General features: G+C 32.3%; 1 protein-coding gene across 3 annotated transcripts in view; it reads left to right on the forward strand.

Annotated features, from left to right (window-relative positions):
* Lrch (Leucine-rich-repeats and calponin homology domain protein) overlaps positions 1-21,193 on the forward strand; it is a 77,806-nt gene that overhangs the window by 44,387 nt on the left and 12,226 nt on the right. For 2 of the 3 annotated variants that reach the window (XM_035358103.2, XM_035358104.2), the window contains exons 15-16: positions 7,587-7,664; positions 13,386-13,689. In XM_035358103.2, the coding sequence (XP_035213994.1) occupies positions 7,587-7,664; positions 13,386-13,571 (264 nt within the window). In that variant the 3' untranslated portion in view covers positions 13,572-13,689. Of the gene's footprint in view, positions 1-7,586; positions 7,665-13,385; positions 13,690-21,193 lie in introns of those variants that run through there. The other variant, XM_035358105.2, reaches the window with a different exon arrangement.

Genomic DNA, 21,193 nt, shown 5'->3' on the forward strand with positions numbered 1-21,193 from the left:
ATTTAAAGAATTATCTAATCGTTGCCACATGTTCTATTCAAATACAATAAAGCTAAAACAATGTATAAAAGAAATTAAGCAAACAAAACAAAAAAGAAACAGTTTTTCACAGATGGTTGAGTATTTCTCATTCAGTTAATTCAGTTCTCACTTCGCGAGAAGGCAAAAATGCATAAGAACTCAAAATATCTATATTAAAAATTACGAAGTAAATCTTAAACACTTCTTTCCTCGAAAAAATTTCAGAAAGGATTAAGCATGATTTAATTGGCAATAATAAATGAAGGCGTTATCTTTGTTGTTGCGAAGCCAAGTTTCTCTAGATTGGCAACAAATCCAGTATCCTGCTGTTTTAAATGTAAGCAAGCAATGGCCACTATCAAAAAAATTATTAGGCTTAGCAGCACTTAAATAGCTTTAAAATTGTTGATAATTCTAAAAATATTGCATACAGATTTACTAAAGGAAGATAAGAACAATATAATTCAATCATTTTTAAAGCAAGAAATGTGCAATTTACAAACATATAAGAGTAAAGAAACTGAGATCGCTGAGCCGGGTAACAGAGTGGATATATATATAAATATATTTATATACGTTTGGGGCGGCCGACTGCAACCAAAATACGAGGTGCACATCTACATGTTATAGCAGTCCTATATACAAAATTTCAACGTTCTGAGGCTACTCGTTTTTGAGTTATTCGAGATACGTACGTTCGTACAGACGCCACGAAAAATTCTCTTCATAATTAATTTTAAAGCAGTTTTATATTTTTTTTTTGGAGGAAAATAGTATTTTATTCTGTCCTTAAGTACAGATATCACGCAAAAACATCATTAAATTGCATTCAATAGTGGTCAAAATGGATATTTTCTTTGAAATATGCTGCCTGAAACTTTTCGCGATAACAATACTTCCTTTTTACTTCGTAGAAGAAAGTAAAAAGAAGAATGTAATTGTTTTCCATAGATGAGTAATGCTCATTCTCTCTTAAAAATACTGAATTTCTGATATTTTAAATTACACGTCTAATTTTTCTTTTAAGGTTATGCAGTAGTGTATAATGTAATTAGACAGGTGCTTATTATTATTTTTTCTTAAAATGTGCTTGTAAAGTGCTTATAGGTGCTTATTTTTTTAACTAAAATGTGGCTACAAACCCTGTGAATTTTTTTAACTCTTCTAATTTGACTCAAGTTTGAACTATGTAATGAATTGGCTGCCTACATGGATATTTTTGTAGTTTTTCCTATGTATACGTACGTAACCATCAATCAGTTTTTCTTAAAACTTCCTGCTCATAAGCATTCCTCTCTTGGGCAGATAGCCTTCGTGTGCTTTGCTTTATTTAAATAGCACAGTTTGTCCCCATTTAGGTGAGCGCCTCACATTTTTTAATCTCACATTTATGAACAGTCAAAAGTCATTAATCCAGAGTCGTCGGGACTTCGGCGATTCCGGATTATCGATTTTTCCGGATTATAGATCATCAGTTTAAATCTGGTAAGATGGCATGCAGAAATTATAAAATTAAAAATATGAAACCGTAATTTTTTCAATGTAAGTTGTTAAAGTTGCTTCGTTTTTTATGTGATAATACATTCTCTTTAACTCTTTAAACAGACATAATTTCTTGTTCAGTTACAAAGTTCCGCTGTTCAAGTCCTATAATTGCTGTGTCGAGAATACCGACTAATTTGTCAATTGAAATTTTTTCGTTTTCAGTAACCTCTGTCACTTTCTTCGCTATCGGAAGCGAATTATAATGGCGAGGAATTCGATTTAATTCATATCAAAGATGGAGTACATCGAGATGAAATACTACATTTAATAAGGAATTATAAGCCAAATAAAATAAAAACATCTGCTGTGAAGATAAGGATAGTTCTGACAGATCAACTTCCAATTCATAGCATGGCGTTAAAGATAAACAAAGTTTAGATAAACAAACGTTAAAGTTTAGATAAACAAAGGATATGCCTTTATCCATTTTTTGTAGCAATTCCACTTTTTGTTTAATGAACTTTGAAACATACTTTCGCTTTGTACATCATTTACATATTAATAAATATATATCAGAAATTCTGTTTGACATAATGGAAAGTTCAAGCTTACTTTTATAAAATTGCTCTAACAATCTGCAAAAAATAATAAGCCGGATCCAATTCGAAGATTAAGGAACAATGCAATCTGCAACATTAACTGAAATAAATAATTAATAATTTTAGCTTAGCTTATACCGTTCGTTATACATTAAACGCGCATTCGTAAACGTATTTTGCGCACGCGCACAAGCATATTCTCAGCCGTAAAGGCCTTATGCGCATGCATCAACGCAGAAAGTTTGAAGCTTTGAAGTCTGGATTATGGGTGTCCAAATTAACGACTTTTGACTGTATACATATTTAACCATCAATCAGTTTTTCTTAAAAAGTCCTGCTCAGAAGCATTCCTCTCTTGGGCAGATAGCCTTCGTGTGCTTTGCTTTATTCAAATAGCACAATTTGTCCCCATTTAGGTGAGCGCCTCACATTTTTTAATCTCGTCAGACTTTAATGCATCTTCTAACAAGAAATTTTAAATTGGTAACTATGGAGAAGTATTCAGAAAGGAAGTTAGAAACTGTAGTTAAATCTTCATGAAAATCAGTCTCAATGAGCATAACAGAATGGTGAAAACCTAATTTGCATTTCAGCTGCTTTTTTCAAAAACTAACTATTGCTCTAATGATTATTGACTTATTAAAATGTTTAAATTTTAAGGATTGTTTATAAATTTATTGAAGATAAAAGTGAACATTTGTATATATTAGTTGGGTACTATATACGAAATATGTTAATTGATATTTCTCATACATTTTTGTTGTATGGCCTAGAAATTTGGTGTCAAGACTGCTGTAAGCATTATGTTATTGTCCATCTGATAAAAGATTTTTATTCTGGCAAGGCAACATGTATTAGATATTTGTTGCCATGCCAGTGCTTGTTGTCAAAGTTTTGTCATTATGTATCATAACACTTTTTTTTTTTTTTTGTTGATCTGATTTCTTACTGTATAAACTAAAGGTGATATAAATTAGTATGTCTAGTTACAGTCACCTATAACTGAGAATGCACAATGAACTTTATATACTCTTACATGACAAGACAGTGAAGCAGCACCAGATATCATAGTTACAGCAAACCAGCTGCATGGTAGCAATGGGCACCACATATTATTTACACTAGTGATTTGCTCTAGCAAACAGTAATAATTATGTTTTCAAACAAATTAACATATTCAGTTGTAAAATTAGTAATATACCGCATGTAAACAAAATTTTAAATAAATGTTATATTTTAACACATCTTCATGGATGATTACGTGCCTTCGTGAAGGTGACCAGTACACTGTGTCCCTTTGATCTTTGGTGTCAGTGCTTAATCCTTTCTAGATGGGCTTCCGATATATGCATTCCCAACAAACATCTCTCACAGCTGGGTGTTCCACCCGTGCATCACTGGAGAATGAGCTTAAGGGGCAGGTGATGCATATGTACATTTTAGATTGAACCATATTTTAAAGATCACTGGATGATATTCACTACCTTTGAACTGAACATAGTTTTATGATCCTGACTCACTTTCTAAAGAGTTAGCGATATAGTTAGTGATGCTGCTATGTACATTTTGTGATATGGAGATAGAGATTACTGAGTGCCTGCCTTCTACTTTCTTTGAAAGATTTCTTTTTCTTATAAATAGTCTTTCTTGTGTTTTTTAAATTAAAAGTTTTATTAAAGTTTAATGTATTTTGTAAAATTAAAAACTTTTAATTTTGAATAGCTATTCTGAAAATAATTTCTCAAAGTAAACAATTTTTTATACATATTTTTATGTAACGTAAGTGAAAAGGATTATTAAATGTTAATTTTAACGTGTATGATAACTTAAGTAATAATCTGAAACAGTACCAAAAATTATGGCATTAGGATTAAAACCTTTTTTTATTTAAAACTTTTCCCAAAGTTGGACTTCGGGATACAAAACTCCTGTCCTGTAGGACGGTTCCTTTCGACTTCCATCCGTCCTAAGGGAATGTCTTAAACGCACAGTCTAGAAAAGGTTAACAGTAGTACAAATAATGCAAGAACTATGCAACACTGTAGTGGATTAACCCTTTCGACCCAACTTTTGCATGATTAAAATTTTACTATGAAAAGTAGTTTAGTGTAAAGTTTACATAATAAAAGAAGTGTAATACGAGTGTAAAGTTTTTAATTTTCCTCCGTTTCCTAAAAATTTCCTGGGACAGTATGTCCCAATCGTATTGTCAACTGAGACCATTTGTCCCAATCATCTAGGATATTACGTTTTTTCAGAAAACAAAACTAAAATTTACAGTAATATATAATGTGAATATTACAAAACATAAACATAAACATATTGAAACTGTGTCACATGCACTTGCTCATATACAAGAGAAATTTTCATGTATATTTCATAAACACAAATGTATTAGCATGTAGTAATTTGATCACTGGTGGGACATATTAACCCACTGTTAAATACGATTGGGACAGTATATCCCCCAAAAAGAATTTATTCAAAATTTCTTAAATTTGACATTAAAAAATTTAAATTACTACTTAAATAAGAACATTTTCATACTAAGTATGCCTTAAATATAATTCTACTTACTGTAAAATTTTGAAAAAATAAACAAATCGAAACTTGAATAATCGGCATGCTCGAAAACATGTGTTCCATCTGCAATCTAAAAGTGTACTGCAAACGTAAAAACCCATTTAAAAATGGGGTTTATTTACCCAATAGGGAATGAAATCTAATCTCTGGGGCGTATGTACCCATTAGGATTGAAAGGGCATCCCAACCATTACAGTCTTGTAGTAATTTGATCACTGGTGGGTCATATTAACCCACTGTTAAATATGATTGGGACAGTATATCCCACAAACACTTATGATACTGTTCAAGTTCTAGGAAACCACAGTATCCATGTAACAGTATTTTTCCTTAATATTTTTATTAATGACCATTAATGGAAACAAAAACAAAAAAACATTCATTTTAGTTGCTTATTTCAAAACAAAAACAAAAAACTTTTCTTTTTTTCTTTCTTTTCTTTTTTTTTTTCTTTTTCTTTTTCTTTTTCTTTTTTTTTTTTCAGTTGATATAATTCTTAATATAATTAGGTGTATGTAAATAATAAATTTCTCTAATATAGAAGTTTATACAGACTTGCATAGTGTTGAAAACTGAAGTATATTACTTAATTACTGAAGTATATTAATTTCTTTCCTATGCATTGTTGGATGCTCACTTTCAATGGAAATCCAGAATTTGACCAAAACCATGTCATTAGATCTTGTTTTGAATGAACCATCCAGTTATGAACCATTAAGTTCTTCTTTTAAAGTTAGGGTCCTAGGATGAATGGAAGTGCAAGAGAATGGATTCCTCACTCATTCGTGTAGTTCTATAAACTGGGATTAAAAGTAATAATCAATTTTTTTCAACAGTTCCCCTAGGTAGGATACTATAAAACTTAAAATTTGTTGGCATTCATTTCACTTTTTAGTTCCTCCAATAATTCAAACATTCCTTTTATGAATAATTCAAGATTCCCTTTTATGAATTGAATATGTTTTCTCTAGTGCCTTGCAGTAACTTATTCAGTTGATTCAGTTGATGAAAAATATCTGCTAAATAAGGTAGCATATGCATCTACATTTGATTCTTGAAATATTTAGTAAAATTTTGTTTGTCATTTTGTTGGAAATATGCATGTGTTTTTTCCATTAGCTCTGTCATTTTGTTGAAAATGTGCATGTGTTTTGCATGTGTGCATGTGTTTTGTTGAAAATGTGCACCGGATTTTAGTGTAAAGCAACAGATTTGTATGCTCTTTATCGATGTTTTCACAGAGCTTTCTAAAAATTCTGAATTGAATTGAGTGTACCATTTTATAACATCAGCAAGTCAGTGCTATGTGCTGGCTGATCTTACGGATGAAGTGAATGCCCGAGACCCAGAACAGATCACTCATTTCCACCAAAGCCCAAGTTGTGCTAAAAAGAAGAACTAAGTCGAGAACTATTAAATCTCTCCATTTTCCTGGTAATCTGAACATTAATAACAAAACAGACTCACCAGTGCACTGTATTAGCAGCTAGTAACCATCTGCCTGTGGTGTCATCTGTTGCGTCCCCCAAGAAGCCTAGCATAGTTAGTAGAACCCTGACATAAAGCACAGCTCGGCCTATCAGTGATGCTCATACCATTAAGGCTAGCACACTCTCTGATGGTCAGTTTATTTTTCCAAATCAGTCAGCAAAGATGTCGCTGATTAGTGTTATTGATTGCCCACTTAATGGGACTACATTCACGGGAACAGTTGAGAAGAAGGTACCAAATTTAAAGAGAAAAAGAAAAGGGGGGACAGAAAGACACCAATTCTTACCCAAAATTTTGGCACTTACAGGTGAATGATGGCACGTTTTAACATATTGAATCTATCCTACCACTCGTACCTCCTGCCTGATGAAAAGAATCTCAAGGTAGTAATTTGGAATCTACCCATTAATGTCACCTTTGTTATTCAAGAGAAATTATTCCAAAAATCATTCACTCTGCTCAAGATAGAGGAGTTGATGCATAGACAGTGCATGGAGAAAGAGAAAATGCCTCTCTATCTAATAACATTGCCTAAAACACCTGTAGCTGTGAAATTCTCTGAATGTTAAAATCCAAAGGTACAGAGGTTGGCATGGGCTGACTCAGTATTTCTGGTGCTAGCAATTTCACCACACTTAGTTTGTGGGTTATCCCGCCATGGTACTATAAATGCTGTTGAGATGATGAGAGCAGAGACTGCCCGAAGTCCAGAGATACAGAGCCAAGATGTTGCAACTGTGTGGGAATTCACACTAGCATTTAGGGGAGTTGTGAAGCATTTCCCAAATAAAACCCTACCACAAAAACCACTTGTAAGAATTAGGACAGATTCATCATCAACAAACATAAGTGCAGGTGGCAAAATCAGATATTTTCTGCAATAAAATATTCAAGCAGTAAAAGAGGTGCAGCTGGTCATGAAAAATTTTTAAACTTATTACATTACTAGATAGTTCCCAACATCTGGCTACAGAGCGAAAAATAGTGAGGCCTATTGTTCATGGCTGATGCCCAAAGCCTCACCAACAATAGAGTTTTTTTTTTTTTTTTTTTTTTTTTTTTTTACAAACACCAGTCTATCAGCAAAGCCAAATATGACATTGTGCCTCTGTAGTATGAATTTCATTATACTTTTCCATATCCATTATACTTTCCATATAGTACTCCATTTTATTAGCTGAAAATTTGAAAGAGCTAAAAAGAATTTATAAAATATCATAACCATGGTAATACAGCAGAGGTTTGTTGATTCTGGGTAATTTTTATTTTTGTTATTCTATAGAAATTGATTTAATGATTTTGTTTGTTTGTTCAGGAATATGCAGAAATACTGTATTTTAGCCTATATGTGATTAGGTTTGAAAGATGTTATTTATTTATTTGTGTATTTATTTTTCTATTTGTCAGCCTAAATTAACAGTTGCCAAGTGCAGAAGAAATGCAGATAATTTTTTAGAGGCCTGCAGGCGTGTAGGTGTTCCAAATGTGAGTAGTAATTCCTTATACTATAAAATGTATTTTTGTATTTAAAGAAAATTTCATTGACAAGAGAACTCCAAATATCCTGGTTATTTGAGACTGTGTAAGAATCTGATTAGCTGGATTGTATTTTTTCAGTAAGTGAATGTGTGTTTACTGTAATGCAAATAATGAAGTTTGATTTTCTTTTGCTTAGATTGTACTGAAATTTTTTTTTGTTCCTCAAAACAAAATGTAAAATTGTGGAATATAATATATGGAATTTTTGAATTTTCTATAATGTTTTTCACCCTTTGTGCATGTGCTATGTTATTGAGAAATTAATAATCTTTCAAAAATATTTATTCCAATGAATATGCATCATGTAGTAATGCAATCAGCTTAATAGTGCATAAGATTCTGGAGCATTTTTAAGGCATCAAAAGATGTTGCATTTGTAACAGAAGTATTATTTTTAAATAATTAAATTAATTTACTTGAGCTTTAATTACATTGGAATATTGGGTAAGATTTCTAGATCATCATATGAATCCTCGCCTTATAATTAATTAACTTAGAATCTGATAGCAGCAATCATAAAATAAACTAAGACATGCGTTTGTACTTGGCTTGAAGTTACAAAACTAAAATGATTAACAGAAATATAACACCTGCTTCTTTCAGGATGATAATGTGATGTAATTTAGATTGTTTATAAAACAATAGCAAATTGGAGATAAAAAACCTGACTCCCATGCTAATGCATTGTGTAACATAAGCAGAAGCAACTGCTAAGCACACCGACAATCAGCAGAGTACGTACAGACAGCTGTTGGTAGAATCTGAGTTATTGCATTCCTGGGGAAAATATGTGATACTCTCTTCCTTAACTTAAATTCTCTATTTAAACTCATTTAATTTGCATTTCTGGTGGAGTTGCTGGGATATGAAAGCATAAATTTACATGTTTACACTATATTATTATACATAAAAAGTTATAAAGCATATATATTAAATATAAAAATGTATATGTTAAAAATAGTATACTAGTTAAATTAAACCTTCTGAAAAGAGCTGCAAATTTTTGAAGATGATAAATTTTATTGAGATACATAGGAAGGACTAATTTTAGTTCTTTTATTTTGGGGAATACTATATAGAATGCAAGCCGTAAGCGAAATTCCTTGAGTAGCTAATTTTTTTATGTGTTAATAGCAACCATCTCTTTAGAAACTGCTATTGTTTTTCTTGCACTTTGGGAATATTGTTTGAGGGGAATATCATAGTTTCCTAAATTTGTTTTCTTCAAGCTTTCATAAATCTTTCGCCCTTTATCACGTCTCATATCCTTCAGGTGATGAAAAAATTTGAAAAGTGTAGTAACTTGTTAAAGGCTATCAAACTTGGCAACACCAATTAATTATACACTCCAATGCAATTAACCCTTTGAGTGGCATAGGTTTTTGGATCTGTCATGAAGACCTGTATTCAAAGACATTTTATTAGTTAAATTTGTATATTTGCTTACTTTAGGCTCTATTTTCATAAACTTACACTTATTAAGATGATATTTATAGCACAATATCATAAATTATAAGCTAATAACAAATGACAAAAAATCTCGTGACTGGATAAAGCCGGCCATAACACTCACAGGGTTAATTTTGAAATTGCCGTGTCTGTGAAAGTTTTTCGTTCTTTCTCTCTCTCTCTCTCTTTTTTTTTAATTATCTGTATAGAAAGCTCAATTTGCTTTGCTTTCTGTGAAAATGTTTGCAATGTGAAGCTCTTGGCAGAATTCCAGTCTTTTTTTCTCTTTTTGTGCTTGTTCATCTTGAAATGGACCTCTGCTAATGTGTTAATTTTTAGAAATTGCATTAGGATATTTGTTTTTCTTTTTTACTGAATGTTGAAACAAATTCTGAGAAGGATGAAGTTAATGTTTTTATCAGGAAGAGAAAAAATGGAACTGCTTCTGAAGAATGATTCCAGACTAGATATTATTTTTAGGAACATGTTAAATTAGTTGGCATAGACTCATTTTATGTGACTAGCTCTTTAATAGTTAAAACACTAGAATGCATTTAAAATTTTATTTAATTTTTTGTATAAAATATCATGAAATATGGTTTTTGTTTTTGTGTTTTTCAAAGCCCAGCTAATTTTTTAATCAGAGTTTATAAGCTGAAGCTGACTTTTGACACCTTTTATATTATTTTATGTATTTAATTTATGTAAAATGTAAAAGATATATAATACAATATATGTGTATATCTACAAAGTATTAGAATAAAATTCAGTTCCAGTTGAATTGGTATATATATATATATATATATAACTGATAATGATAATTAAATCTATCTTGAATATTTTTCATTTAAAATATCATTTCCATGTGGAAAGTAGTTTTATTTGAGTTTATGAGCCAAATCTGCAGTTACAGGTTTAAAGGCTTTAAAAATCAGCTAATATTTAATTAAAATGGCAAATAATAATTTCAGTTTTTTTTTAATATATAATTATGAAGGTTGATGCTTTGTTTATGATCCTAAGGCAAACTAACCACTATCTGCATAGATAACTGAAAACTATCCTCAGCCTAGAGCCTCAGCCTAAACTTCATGTATTGGCTGGCAATTCTTTTAATTGCGGTGAATAATTAAAAGGAAATTTTTTGCTCGAATAAAAAAAGTCATACAGTGAATTCCCTGCCATATAGTGAAAACCCAACTTCTGAGAAACATTCATGTCATTAGTTCGGAAAGATTCAATCTTGTAATAGATTTTTATTACTCTTTTTCACATCAGAATTATTATCAATCTTCTTATTTGGGGGGGGGGACTACTCTGTTTAAAATCATCTCCCTTGCTTGAGTTCTCCTGCTCCCAATCATCTTCCTATCTTCCAGTCATTTCCCTTATGAGTCATAAAGATTACTTTTATTCCTAAAATGAAATCTCACATCAAAGAACACAGTTTTGTCAGCTTTTGAAAAGGGGGGAATAATGAGTTTTCATGACTGCATTGGAAAGAATATATACACATACACACAGAAAGAGGGTTAAGCAATGAAGACATTTTTTTTTAAATATCAAATTTTCATGTCTCTCCTAAATTCGAAAGATATATATAAGTGTATATTTTAAATTCTTTATTGAAAACAGCTTGTTGCTCATCATAATATACTGGCATACCCGCTACATTTGGATAATCTACTCAATACAGTTGGGTAACCATATAAATTATCATGGCCGAAGCACTGGATGCATCTTTCGAGGTATCAATTTGATTTAACCAAAATCAGTATTGAGCTGTTCAGTGATTGGCATTCCAAAACTTTCGTCGTCTTTGTTTTTTCTTTGCCGTTCTCACTTGGATGTTGTTGCTTCGTAGTCATGTATCTGAAATATGAAAATGTCCAGATATATTTACCATGTGTATCAACCAAATCAGCACTTCTAGAACCTATTTATCACACCCTAAATATCAAAAACATATTTTTAGCTGGAGATAAACATGTTTTCTTTTCGTACAGTGTTGCCATTGTTCGTTTTGAAATCATTGAGTTTGTTAATCAAGAATACATTAAAATGTTGCAAAATATGAAATCGATAATAAAACAAATTCCAAATTAAGGCTTCCAGATACTCATATTCGGTGGAAGATCAGGTTATTCAAAATTTGATGGCTCTAGGTACATTGTTTTATCACAGTGCGAGAAACATACATACATTTATGCAGATTCTTCATTATTTAATTTCTTTAAATATAACACGGCGATAATATTTGGTGGCAACAATTTGAAAAGTGATATGATGTTTATAATGATTCAACGCAAAAATGCCATAATGAAATTAATAGCCCTTCTGGGCTAAAAACTGTCAATAGAGTAACGTAAATCTGTCTTCATTAAATAATCAAAAATAAATAAATAAATAAAAATTTGAAAACGACTGGTACATTAAAGAACATGTTACCACTAAACAGTGATAGTTACAAAATTTAGCAAAAGTATCTGCCATGTCCCTGTGGTAAACATATTAAACTGACTAGAGATCTGATCTATAAGGAAACTTTAATTTAATACACTTACACAGGTACATACCTACAGATACGCATTTTGTAAAAACATTTTCTTTCTTACCTTTTTTTTTTCAACACGGGGTCTTCAAAAGTGATATCTCTTTTATCCAAATTAAAATTGCTTTATTACAGTCCCAGTACTTTCTCTATATTATAGTAATTAGTGACTGGTGAGAAAGTAATAAAGAATGTATTAATTTTATTTTACTAGCACACATTTCTACTTACAATTTAACACTAGCAGGAAAATCTACATGACTCATGTAGATAATGCAAACAATGTAGTGACTGACATGTGATGTTAAAAAATTTGCTACCCTAAATAAAACAATATTAAACTAAAATCACTGACATTACTGTCTCAAATCTTATCTGAGAAAATTTTTTGTTTACACTGTATTTTACGACTAAAAAAGCGTGTGTGCATGAAAAATATTATTTGTTGCAAGTTTAGTGGTGGAGAAGTATAATGGGTTGTTCTAAATTTATTATTATAGCTCAGTTTTTGAAAACACCATTTTCTCCTTCGGCCCAGTTTCCTGCCCCTGAAATGTGCCATTCTGGGCATTTACTCTATTTGCCCAACCCTCAAATCAAGTTTCTCTCAACTTTTTCTACAGAGCATGGCAATTTTTTTGTCACATCCTCAGAGCTGGTACACAATGTGGGCAGCGTCCCCTACACCAGCAGCATTCATGCTTTGAGAGTTTTCAGATGGCAGCAAAAAGGGCTGTGTAAATCAAAATAATTTTATTGACCTGCTATATGATAAAATAATTCACACTACTACATTATAACTGCTGAAAGTTCTGTTACTATGATGACCAGCTAACTTTCCTCTTTAGACATCTAATGATATGAATCAGTAGAACATGCAAGCAAGATTTTCAAGTCTGAGTGATACAGAGGTTTTGGATTTGCTTTACTGGGATTATGGCAAAGCACACTAGGGCTATTTGCCCAAGGGGAGGAGTGCCTTCATGGAGGACTTTCTAAGGAAAACTGGCTCATATACACGTAAAAGTGATGATACAGAGAAGGAATATATTTAAAAGCACTAGATGCATCTTCCTTTTTGATATGTCATATGTCTGGTGTTTTAGTGTATCCTCTGTTTTGAAAATATCTCTCTTGTTGCTGCATTGGAAGATCGTCTATTGAAATCTTTCATTTGGATTAAATATTTTTTCTTAAATGTTATGTGTAGTGCTGTGCTTTGAAATCATATCTCTGACTTTTAGCTATTGTAATCAATGTTTGCTTGTAGCTTTTTTTTTCTGAAATACTATACTCCCTTGTAAAATCCATCATCTGAGTTGTATTAATTATGCATACAGATGATACATTTTATTTTAAATCAGTTATTATTGACAAAGAAATTTGCTTGCTTTTGTGGGTGGGAAAAGAAATGGGAACATATTTTATGCTAAAAAGGGGTTGGGATTGATTACTTAACATTCTGAATGTTTAAATTGCCCATAACATGTGGAATTTATACTTATGTTCTGTATCCTTCAATTAAATGTAGGTAACTTCTCTCTTGGTAAAATTCACTTCACATTCTTCGGGGCAGTTTCCTAGCTTATAACAACAGTTTAATTTTTCTTAAAAATTTTTGCTTTCTAATTCTAATCTGCTTGTTCTTGCCTGACTTCTCATTTCAGGCAGAACTACGCAGGTGGGCGGATTCATTTCTTGAATGGAATGCTGCCAAGACTTCATCATTGCAAACCAAAGAAATGCCTTATTTGGCAGAGTCTACTTCAAGTCAAGTCATTTTTTCTTATGTTCTGTTGAGCATCTTTTGTAGCATCATTTTCTTTATGTATGAATTTCCTGCACCAGAGTGAAAGATTGCAACTATCTATCTATATATATATATATTATTAGCTTTTGCTAATCAAAATACAAAATATCAAAATATTTAATTTATGTATTGCAATTTTATTAAAAAATCTTTAAAAATTAGGTCTTTTTGTCTCAGTTTTTATTTATTTATTTATTTATTTTTTTTATTTTCCATATTTCTCAGTCAGTTGCAAGTGCAGAAAGAATAATTGAATGCTGAAATGTCAGCATACTTGTGCACATGTAATTTATACATATTCTTGCTTTTCCAGTTTCTTTGCTTTCTAATTTCCTTCCTTCTTTTTTTAATATATACATATATATTTATACATAGTTAGAATTTTTATTGTAGTTACTAAAATCAAAGCAACTTTATTTGTTAGCAAATAGAAACAGTGGTCAGTACATAAAGTATGAAGTAGGTGTTTCACTTGTTAAGCATCTCTTCCTGGAGAAATTTATATAAAGCAGTGTGTATTATAAAACTCTCATTATCAAGACACCTGATGTCTAAAACATCAGTTATGCAGATCACTTCTTCTACAAATAAACCAAGTAAAATTAAGACTGTTGACTATTATTTTCCATTTTCATTCTTGATCAATTTAGGTAACAAAAAAATAATACATTGTTTTATAAATATTATATGAAGCTGTTCATACTCATGATCATATGAAGCTGTTCATATTCACTGAATTTAATGAATGCTTAAAATATGATATAAACATTGATCATGGTCTTGCATGATTTAACAATTATAATTTGATTCGACATTAGAAATTTTGATTTGATAGATTTAAATATTAATGAGAAAGCAACTCAGTAAGTTATTTCATTCTTGTTCACATACAATACAAGTAATAGCTGTATTAATTTAAAGAAATTTTATTGTTTGATATCAGTTTTCAAAAAATGCCAAACTCTTAATTTTGGTTGACTATAAATAATAGGATAATAATAGGATCTTATCTTAATCAGAATCTTAATGGCATTTTGGTTTGTGAAAATAGAAAAAAAAAATTTTTTTTTAATTTTAAATCTTTATTTGGGAATAAAAGCAAGATTATCTGGTTTAGCTCCAATCATTTTTTTTTTTTTAATTTGGTTTTAAAAATAGATTAGGCAAATTTTTAATTTGATTGGAAACTATATGTATTGATTTATGAAAATATTTATTTCAGTCAGTCTTAATTGATCTAGTTTTAAAATATTAACTCTTTCATTTGCATAAAAGTGAATATAAATTTAACCTGTTAAAAAAATAGTAACCGAATTAGGCTATGTAGGCTATATATCACTTACAATGAATTCTGCTTGTCTTTAACTCTCAGTATTATTTTATTTTTAGTGGGATATATGTGAATCTGCTAATCTAAAGATCATGCTGTATAATGATAAAAAATAGCTACTAAAGCATTGTAGATACATGAAGTATAATAATAGTTAGCAGTTATTCAGAACTTCATAATGCTGTTTCCAGAGTCATAAGATGATTGATTTTAGGATAAAAAATATAAAATAATGAAACAAATGAGCACATATAGAATCTTGATGGTGTTTGTTTATGGGCATCTCCAAGTCCGGCTGCGCTTTACTGTGGTGAGAGGTTTCACTGGGTGGAACAGGTGAAGTATGTTGGGAGCCTAACTCTTGGTAGGGTCACTGTAGATGTGAAGGCGATTCCAGTATGCCCAATTAAAGCATAGCAGATGAAAGCACTTCAGGGGATTACTTTCTTGTTGATCAGGTGTCACAAACCTGAAGCCTCTGTGACTTCTCCTTTTTGCCTCCTCTTAGTTTTCACTTCTCTTTCTCTCTTGTATTTTCCTCTTATGGAGGATGGGGCTCTCTGTGAAGTGCAGTTACAACTCCTTTGTTTCTGTCTTAGCATGAGGAGAAAACTGCCTATTTATTTGTCATTTGTGAATATCTGCATGACTGGAAAGGAGGATCTTTCTAATTGAGGGCCAAGGTACTGTTCCTAGCATGCTGCTTTGGTCTGTGCTTCAGCCCAAACAGGTGACACTTAGCTGTCCCTGCTAGTGTCAGTTGGCTGCTGACTAGTAATTTCATGTCGGAGGCTTGGGGATAAGATTTTGAGAGTTTCCATTTTCAGGAAAGCTGACTATTGCTTCAGTTCAGAAAGCTGCTTCAGTTTGTGTATAATTCTTGCTAGCCCCCTAACATTGGGATCTGTGTCACCTCATCATGTGTCCATGGTGAATGGGACAGTCAGACCTGATTTTTTCTATTCATTTTATGGCAGTTTTAAGTTCTCCAAATCACATGGGAATGAAAAATTCTGGAACTGTTGAAAGAATATACACTTCTGCCATTGTTAGCGAGAGCATCAGATATCTTATGTTCTTAGTCATCACTGGTCAACTAGAAAATCTATCTCCATTTCTTGTCCATAAGTACAAGGTAACGAAACAAGTTCTTGCCATTTTGGACAGTGGAAAAGAAAAAGGCATTAAAAAAATTAATAATCACTGCCAATCCTCAAAGTAATCACCATCGGCATCCAGAGCCTTTTGGCAATGAGTGGCTAGCTATGCAATGCCATCGCAGTAAAACTCGGGAGTCTTGTGTGCAAAGAAGTCCGTGAGGGCCATTTTGAGGTCTGGCCAGTTATTGAAGAATTTTGTACGAAGATGATTGTCCAGGGAATGGAAAATGTGATAGTCTGTTTGTGCGAGGTCTGGGAAATATGGTGGATCGGGTAGTGTCTCCCAGCCCAGTCTGTATGATGTCTCTGGCCTCCCGAGCCACATGTGGCATCGCATTGTCATAGAGGAGTGCGTACACCCTTCCGATTGACTAGTGCTGGCTCTTTATGCATCAGTGCCTGATACACACGTTCCAACTGCTACGAGTATAGGCCTGCCATGATGGTTTGGCCCACTGGCACGAGCTCATAGTGCACACTACATGGCAACTAGTCCACCAGATTCAGAGCATGATCTTGTGTCGATAGAGAGGTCTCACAGTGTGAGGCACGGGATCCTGTGATGACAACTAATGTCTGGAACGCCTGGGTGTATTATAAAGGACCCAATTTTCATCGCTGGTGAGTACGTGATCAAATATGGATGCATTGTTGTGCCAAGTAAGCAGTGACCAACAGGTCATATATGCTGTTGCTAAATATGCTGTTGCTTGTTTGCGGTGGACAGTGAGTGGGGTACCTACTTGCTCAGCTTGTATGCTTTTCGTATGCAGTGCAAATGGAGTCTGATCATTTCATTAGAAGTGTGCAGCAAGCTCACCACATGTTTGGCTACTGTCACTTTCTATGGCTGCTCTCGGAGCTTCATCGTCCAGCGCTTGTTGCCGACCGTTACATGGTGCATCACTAAGAGACATATCCCCTAACCTGAACTTCTGAAACCATTACCTAGCGATTCATTCGTTAATGGCATCACCCCATAGGCCTGCAAATTCAGCTACTTGATTCTGCTGCTGACAGGTCCACTTTAAAATCATACAGCAAACAACTCTAAAGAAGTACCTCTGGTATGTCCATTTCAATCAGCCACTGTGTGAGTTATGTTTGAAGTACTGATGCAGTGCGCTTTTATAGTCTTGGTCAATGTCTGGACACCCATCCTAATCACTTCATCGCCAAGTTTGGCGACTATTTTTATGTTGGGGTTAACATTTTCCCAATATCATATCAGAAACGGCAAGAACTTTTTTGATTACTTTGTATATTAAAGCTTTTTCTGGTGAGCCAAAAAGCATAAAAAAAGCTCTGTTCAGGATCTTTGCTGATCGAGATGATAACTCTTCTCTCCTAAAAATGAAAAATATGGGTAAGCATTCTATTAGTGTGTCTCCAGACAATTCTTTGAATATGTCCAGGGGTGTCATTTCAGATATAGACCTGATATCAGTCTCTGAGGAAGAACTGGTGAGCAAAATGTGTGTGGTGCTCACTGAATTAAAATCCATAGGAATGGTCAACTTATTAACACAAAGCATATTATCCTCACACTCTCATCTCCAGAGTTAATGGAGTTCATTAAAAGGCTGGATACAGGATTGCAATGCAATGCTGATCCAAAGTATGTAAATTGTCTAGCTAACCATCTATCATACTCACGAACCTGCCCTAAATGGAAGGAAGAGAAAGAAATAAAGTTATAAAAAAAATTCCTATCTTGAAGCTAAGGAAGTGTTTAGGACTTGTCAACCAATAACAAATGTTTCGATGCTGAAGCCATCAAATCGTATTGGTCAATAAGTACCCAAATATCTCATGGCATACAGAAAAAACATTTAAACCAGAAATAACTGACAGTGAAAAATTTTTAAATTGTTCTCCTCTCAAACAGACAATAAAAAGCTCAGAACTAAAAGGACGAAGAATGAACAGCTCAAAAAAGAAAATTAAAATCTCCAAGAAAAGCCTAGGCCTAAGCTTTGTCGATGGTTAACACGATGACTGCCCAACACAAGATAACTCATATTAGCGTGGTACTTGTCGCTGACCTCCCATTTTTCCAGCGCCCTGGGGAACAAGGAAGTCTGAACGCAACCTGATGTGATGCTGCAGTCCTTGAACAACGTTCTTTTTCGAATGGATGTTCGCCTTCAGAACTGTCAGCCAGTCCAATATACGATTATGGTGTGCTGCATTTGACTCCATTTTCGTGCAGGCTGGCTGTGTAGGTCTTTTTGTGGTTAAAACTATCATTTCATGCAAAAACAAGCAATTTTTCTAGCTGTCTTTTCTCGGTCATCGGGATATATAATTGTTTTATAGATAAACAAAACAACAACAACAAAAAAAAAAAAAAAAAAAAAAAAAAAAAAAAAAAAAAAAAGAAACTGACATAATTGTTTGGGCTGAAATATTCAAGCTAAAGGGAGAAGGAAAACAAAAATACCTAATGTCGACAAAACTAATTCAGTTTATTAAATTCTAAGTTCTTCAACACAACAAACTATCTGTTAAAAGACTCTCAACAATGCATTGGAGTGCTCATTATGCTGGAGTAAAAGTATTGGAAGAAAATTTTGATGGGGTTGTTTCTGCGATTGAGGAATTATGTGATCAGCAAGAAAATTTAGACACCAGAGGTGCTGTGTAGAACCTTATGTCTGCTGTGTGTGATTTCATATTTCTTTGCTATCTTTTCTTTTGGAAAGATGTATTAAGAGAAGTTAATTTTACTCAGATTGCACTGCAAAGTAAAGGCTTGGATGTTGATCAAGCTCTTCTCCTTTATATTGAAGAAAAACAGAGTCAAATTTTAGAAGAAGCTATAGATCTTGCTGTGAAAAAATCAGAAACATATAACATTCCAATAGAAAGATGAATTCGTCATAAAAAACATGTAGCTGATGAATTGGCCACTGATGCAGGACTCTCACTGAGAGCTGAACTTCAAAAGGATATGTTGGACTGTCTTGACCAAACCAGTACTGAACTCCAAAGTAGGTCGAAGTCCGTTCAAGATATAGTTTCATTGTTCGAGATGTGCGGACAAACACTATGCTTTTGGCAAACATTGAAGAGTTGAAATAAGCTGTGTCAAAATTTACTGATTTTTATGATAAGGTTTTAGAAACAGAACTTCATTTGACTTAGACTTGCATATCAGATATTGGCAGTCTGACCAAAGTAAAGTTGCAACTCAATTTTTGACATCTGTTTTCATGGGACATGCAACAGTTGCTAATATTTTTGAAAGTTTTCAAATGGCAGTTAAAAAGCCAGATATAAAAAAACTACTACAAATAAGTATGGATGTGGCAGCCATAAATTGTAAGTTTTATGAAGCTCTCCAAAAATGAACTGAAAAAGGAATATAGTATTGAATATGTATTTGCTGGTAGTTGCAGCTTGCATATTTTGAACAGTGCTTTCCGTAAAGGAGCATACATTACAGACTAGCATATGCCCTCCATTTTAGGAGCACTGTACCATTTATTCAGAAATTATCCAGCACGTCAAGCAGATTTTTTTAACAGCGAATGTCCATAAGACTTTGCCATTGAAATTTTATAACCATATGTAGTTAGAAAATGCACCAGTTTGTTTGCATACTTTTGAGATTTGGGAAGATATAAAATGTTGTGTCAGGCTAGTTGAGAATGGAAAATATATAAAAATAACTTGCAAATCATATGAAATAATAAGAATTGCAATTAAAGACAAGTTAATGCCTGTAAAGTTTGTGTGGCTGAATTGGTTAAACACTTTTTGAAACTGTATTCAAAGTAATGAACCTTTTTTTTTTTTTTTTATTCAAAATTATAAAAGAAGAGTACATACTAAATATCAGTTCATCACTGAAATATTTTTATAACTTTTAGTTTTCTGAGAAAGATATTGTTACTGAAATAAGCAAAGTTAATTTAGGATTTAGGGCTGATAAGCTCTTGCAAGAACTATGCACTAAAAAAGAAATCATGGCTAAAGATTACCTTTCTCTTAAACGGAACTCACAAACTTTTATTTTACAACTACTTGAAAAGCTGATGGAGAAATGTCCAGTTAATTAATGAATAATTTGAAATGCTGTTTCTATGAATCCAAAGTGCATGGTGCAAAACAGCACAAAATCATGCAGGAAAATGAAAAGTATATTGGTGCATTTTTTTCAAAAAGATCACATTGCAGAAGAAGAAGAATATTCTGATTTCGTTGAAAATGTTCTCCAGCCATACCTTACAGAATTTAAAACCTATGATGTGGAAAAAAAAAAAAAAAAAAAAAAAAAAAAAAAGATTAGATATTTTTTGCATACATTCATTAATGAAAAATCATTCAATTTATGAGAAACATTTTAAATGATTTTTATTCTTTTGTATGGGCAAGCCTTTGTTGAACGATGATATAGTATCAATAAAAATATAGAAAAAGAAAGTATGGGGGGGGGCAATTCTAGTGCATAGTTTGTAATTATGTGAAACATGCTGGTAGGATCTACAATGTATCAATTGCAAAAGAGATGAGTGTGGCAGCTTCATCGGCTCATTCATAGTATTAGTTATACTTGGAAGAGCAGGAAAAAAAAGAAAAGCAGAATCAATAGATGAATTGATTTCTCTTAAAGAAAAAAAAAGTTAGAGAAATAAAAGTGCTTGAAAATAAAGCAAATGAAACTTGCTGAAATGCAAAAAAAAAAAAAAAAAACTATTTGTGGAATAACAAACTTGGTCAAGAGAACTGGATTCAAGCATTAAAGAAAAGAGGCGAAAGAAAAATCAGATATAAAATTTTTTTTATTCGTTAATAAGCATAAATCTTTTTTCTTGTTTCTTTTTTATACTGTAAAGTACTTTGTATAAATATAATAAATATGGTTTATTATTATTTATTTTTTGCATTTTTAAGTCAGATTTTGTCATTTACCATTGTAACTAAAATTTCATCATTAAATCTTGTAATGTAGTTCAGTTTTATACCATCCCCCCTCACTGTTAACTAGCTCTGTAAATTGAACTGTTATTTAAAATAAAATTTAAAAAAAAATATAATTGTTTTCTGTGGTTGAGTAATGGCTAATTCTCTCATAATAAATGCTGAATTTCTCATATTTTAAATTGCAAATCTCATTTTGCTTCTAAGATTATGCAGTTATGTATATATGTAATTAAGCAGCTGCTCATT

The sequence above is a fragment of the Stegodyphus dumicola genome, chromosome 4 (genome assembly GCF_044657685.1).
Source record: "Stegodyphus dumicola isolate Sdum_Otavi_A_Nest chromosome 4, ASM4465768v1".
Taxonomy (NCBI): domain Eukaryota; kingdom Metazoa; phylum Arthropoda; class Arachnida; order Araneae; family Eresidae; genus Stegodyphus; species Stegodyphus dumicola.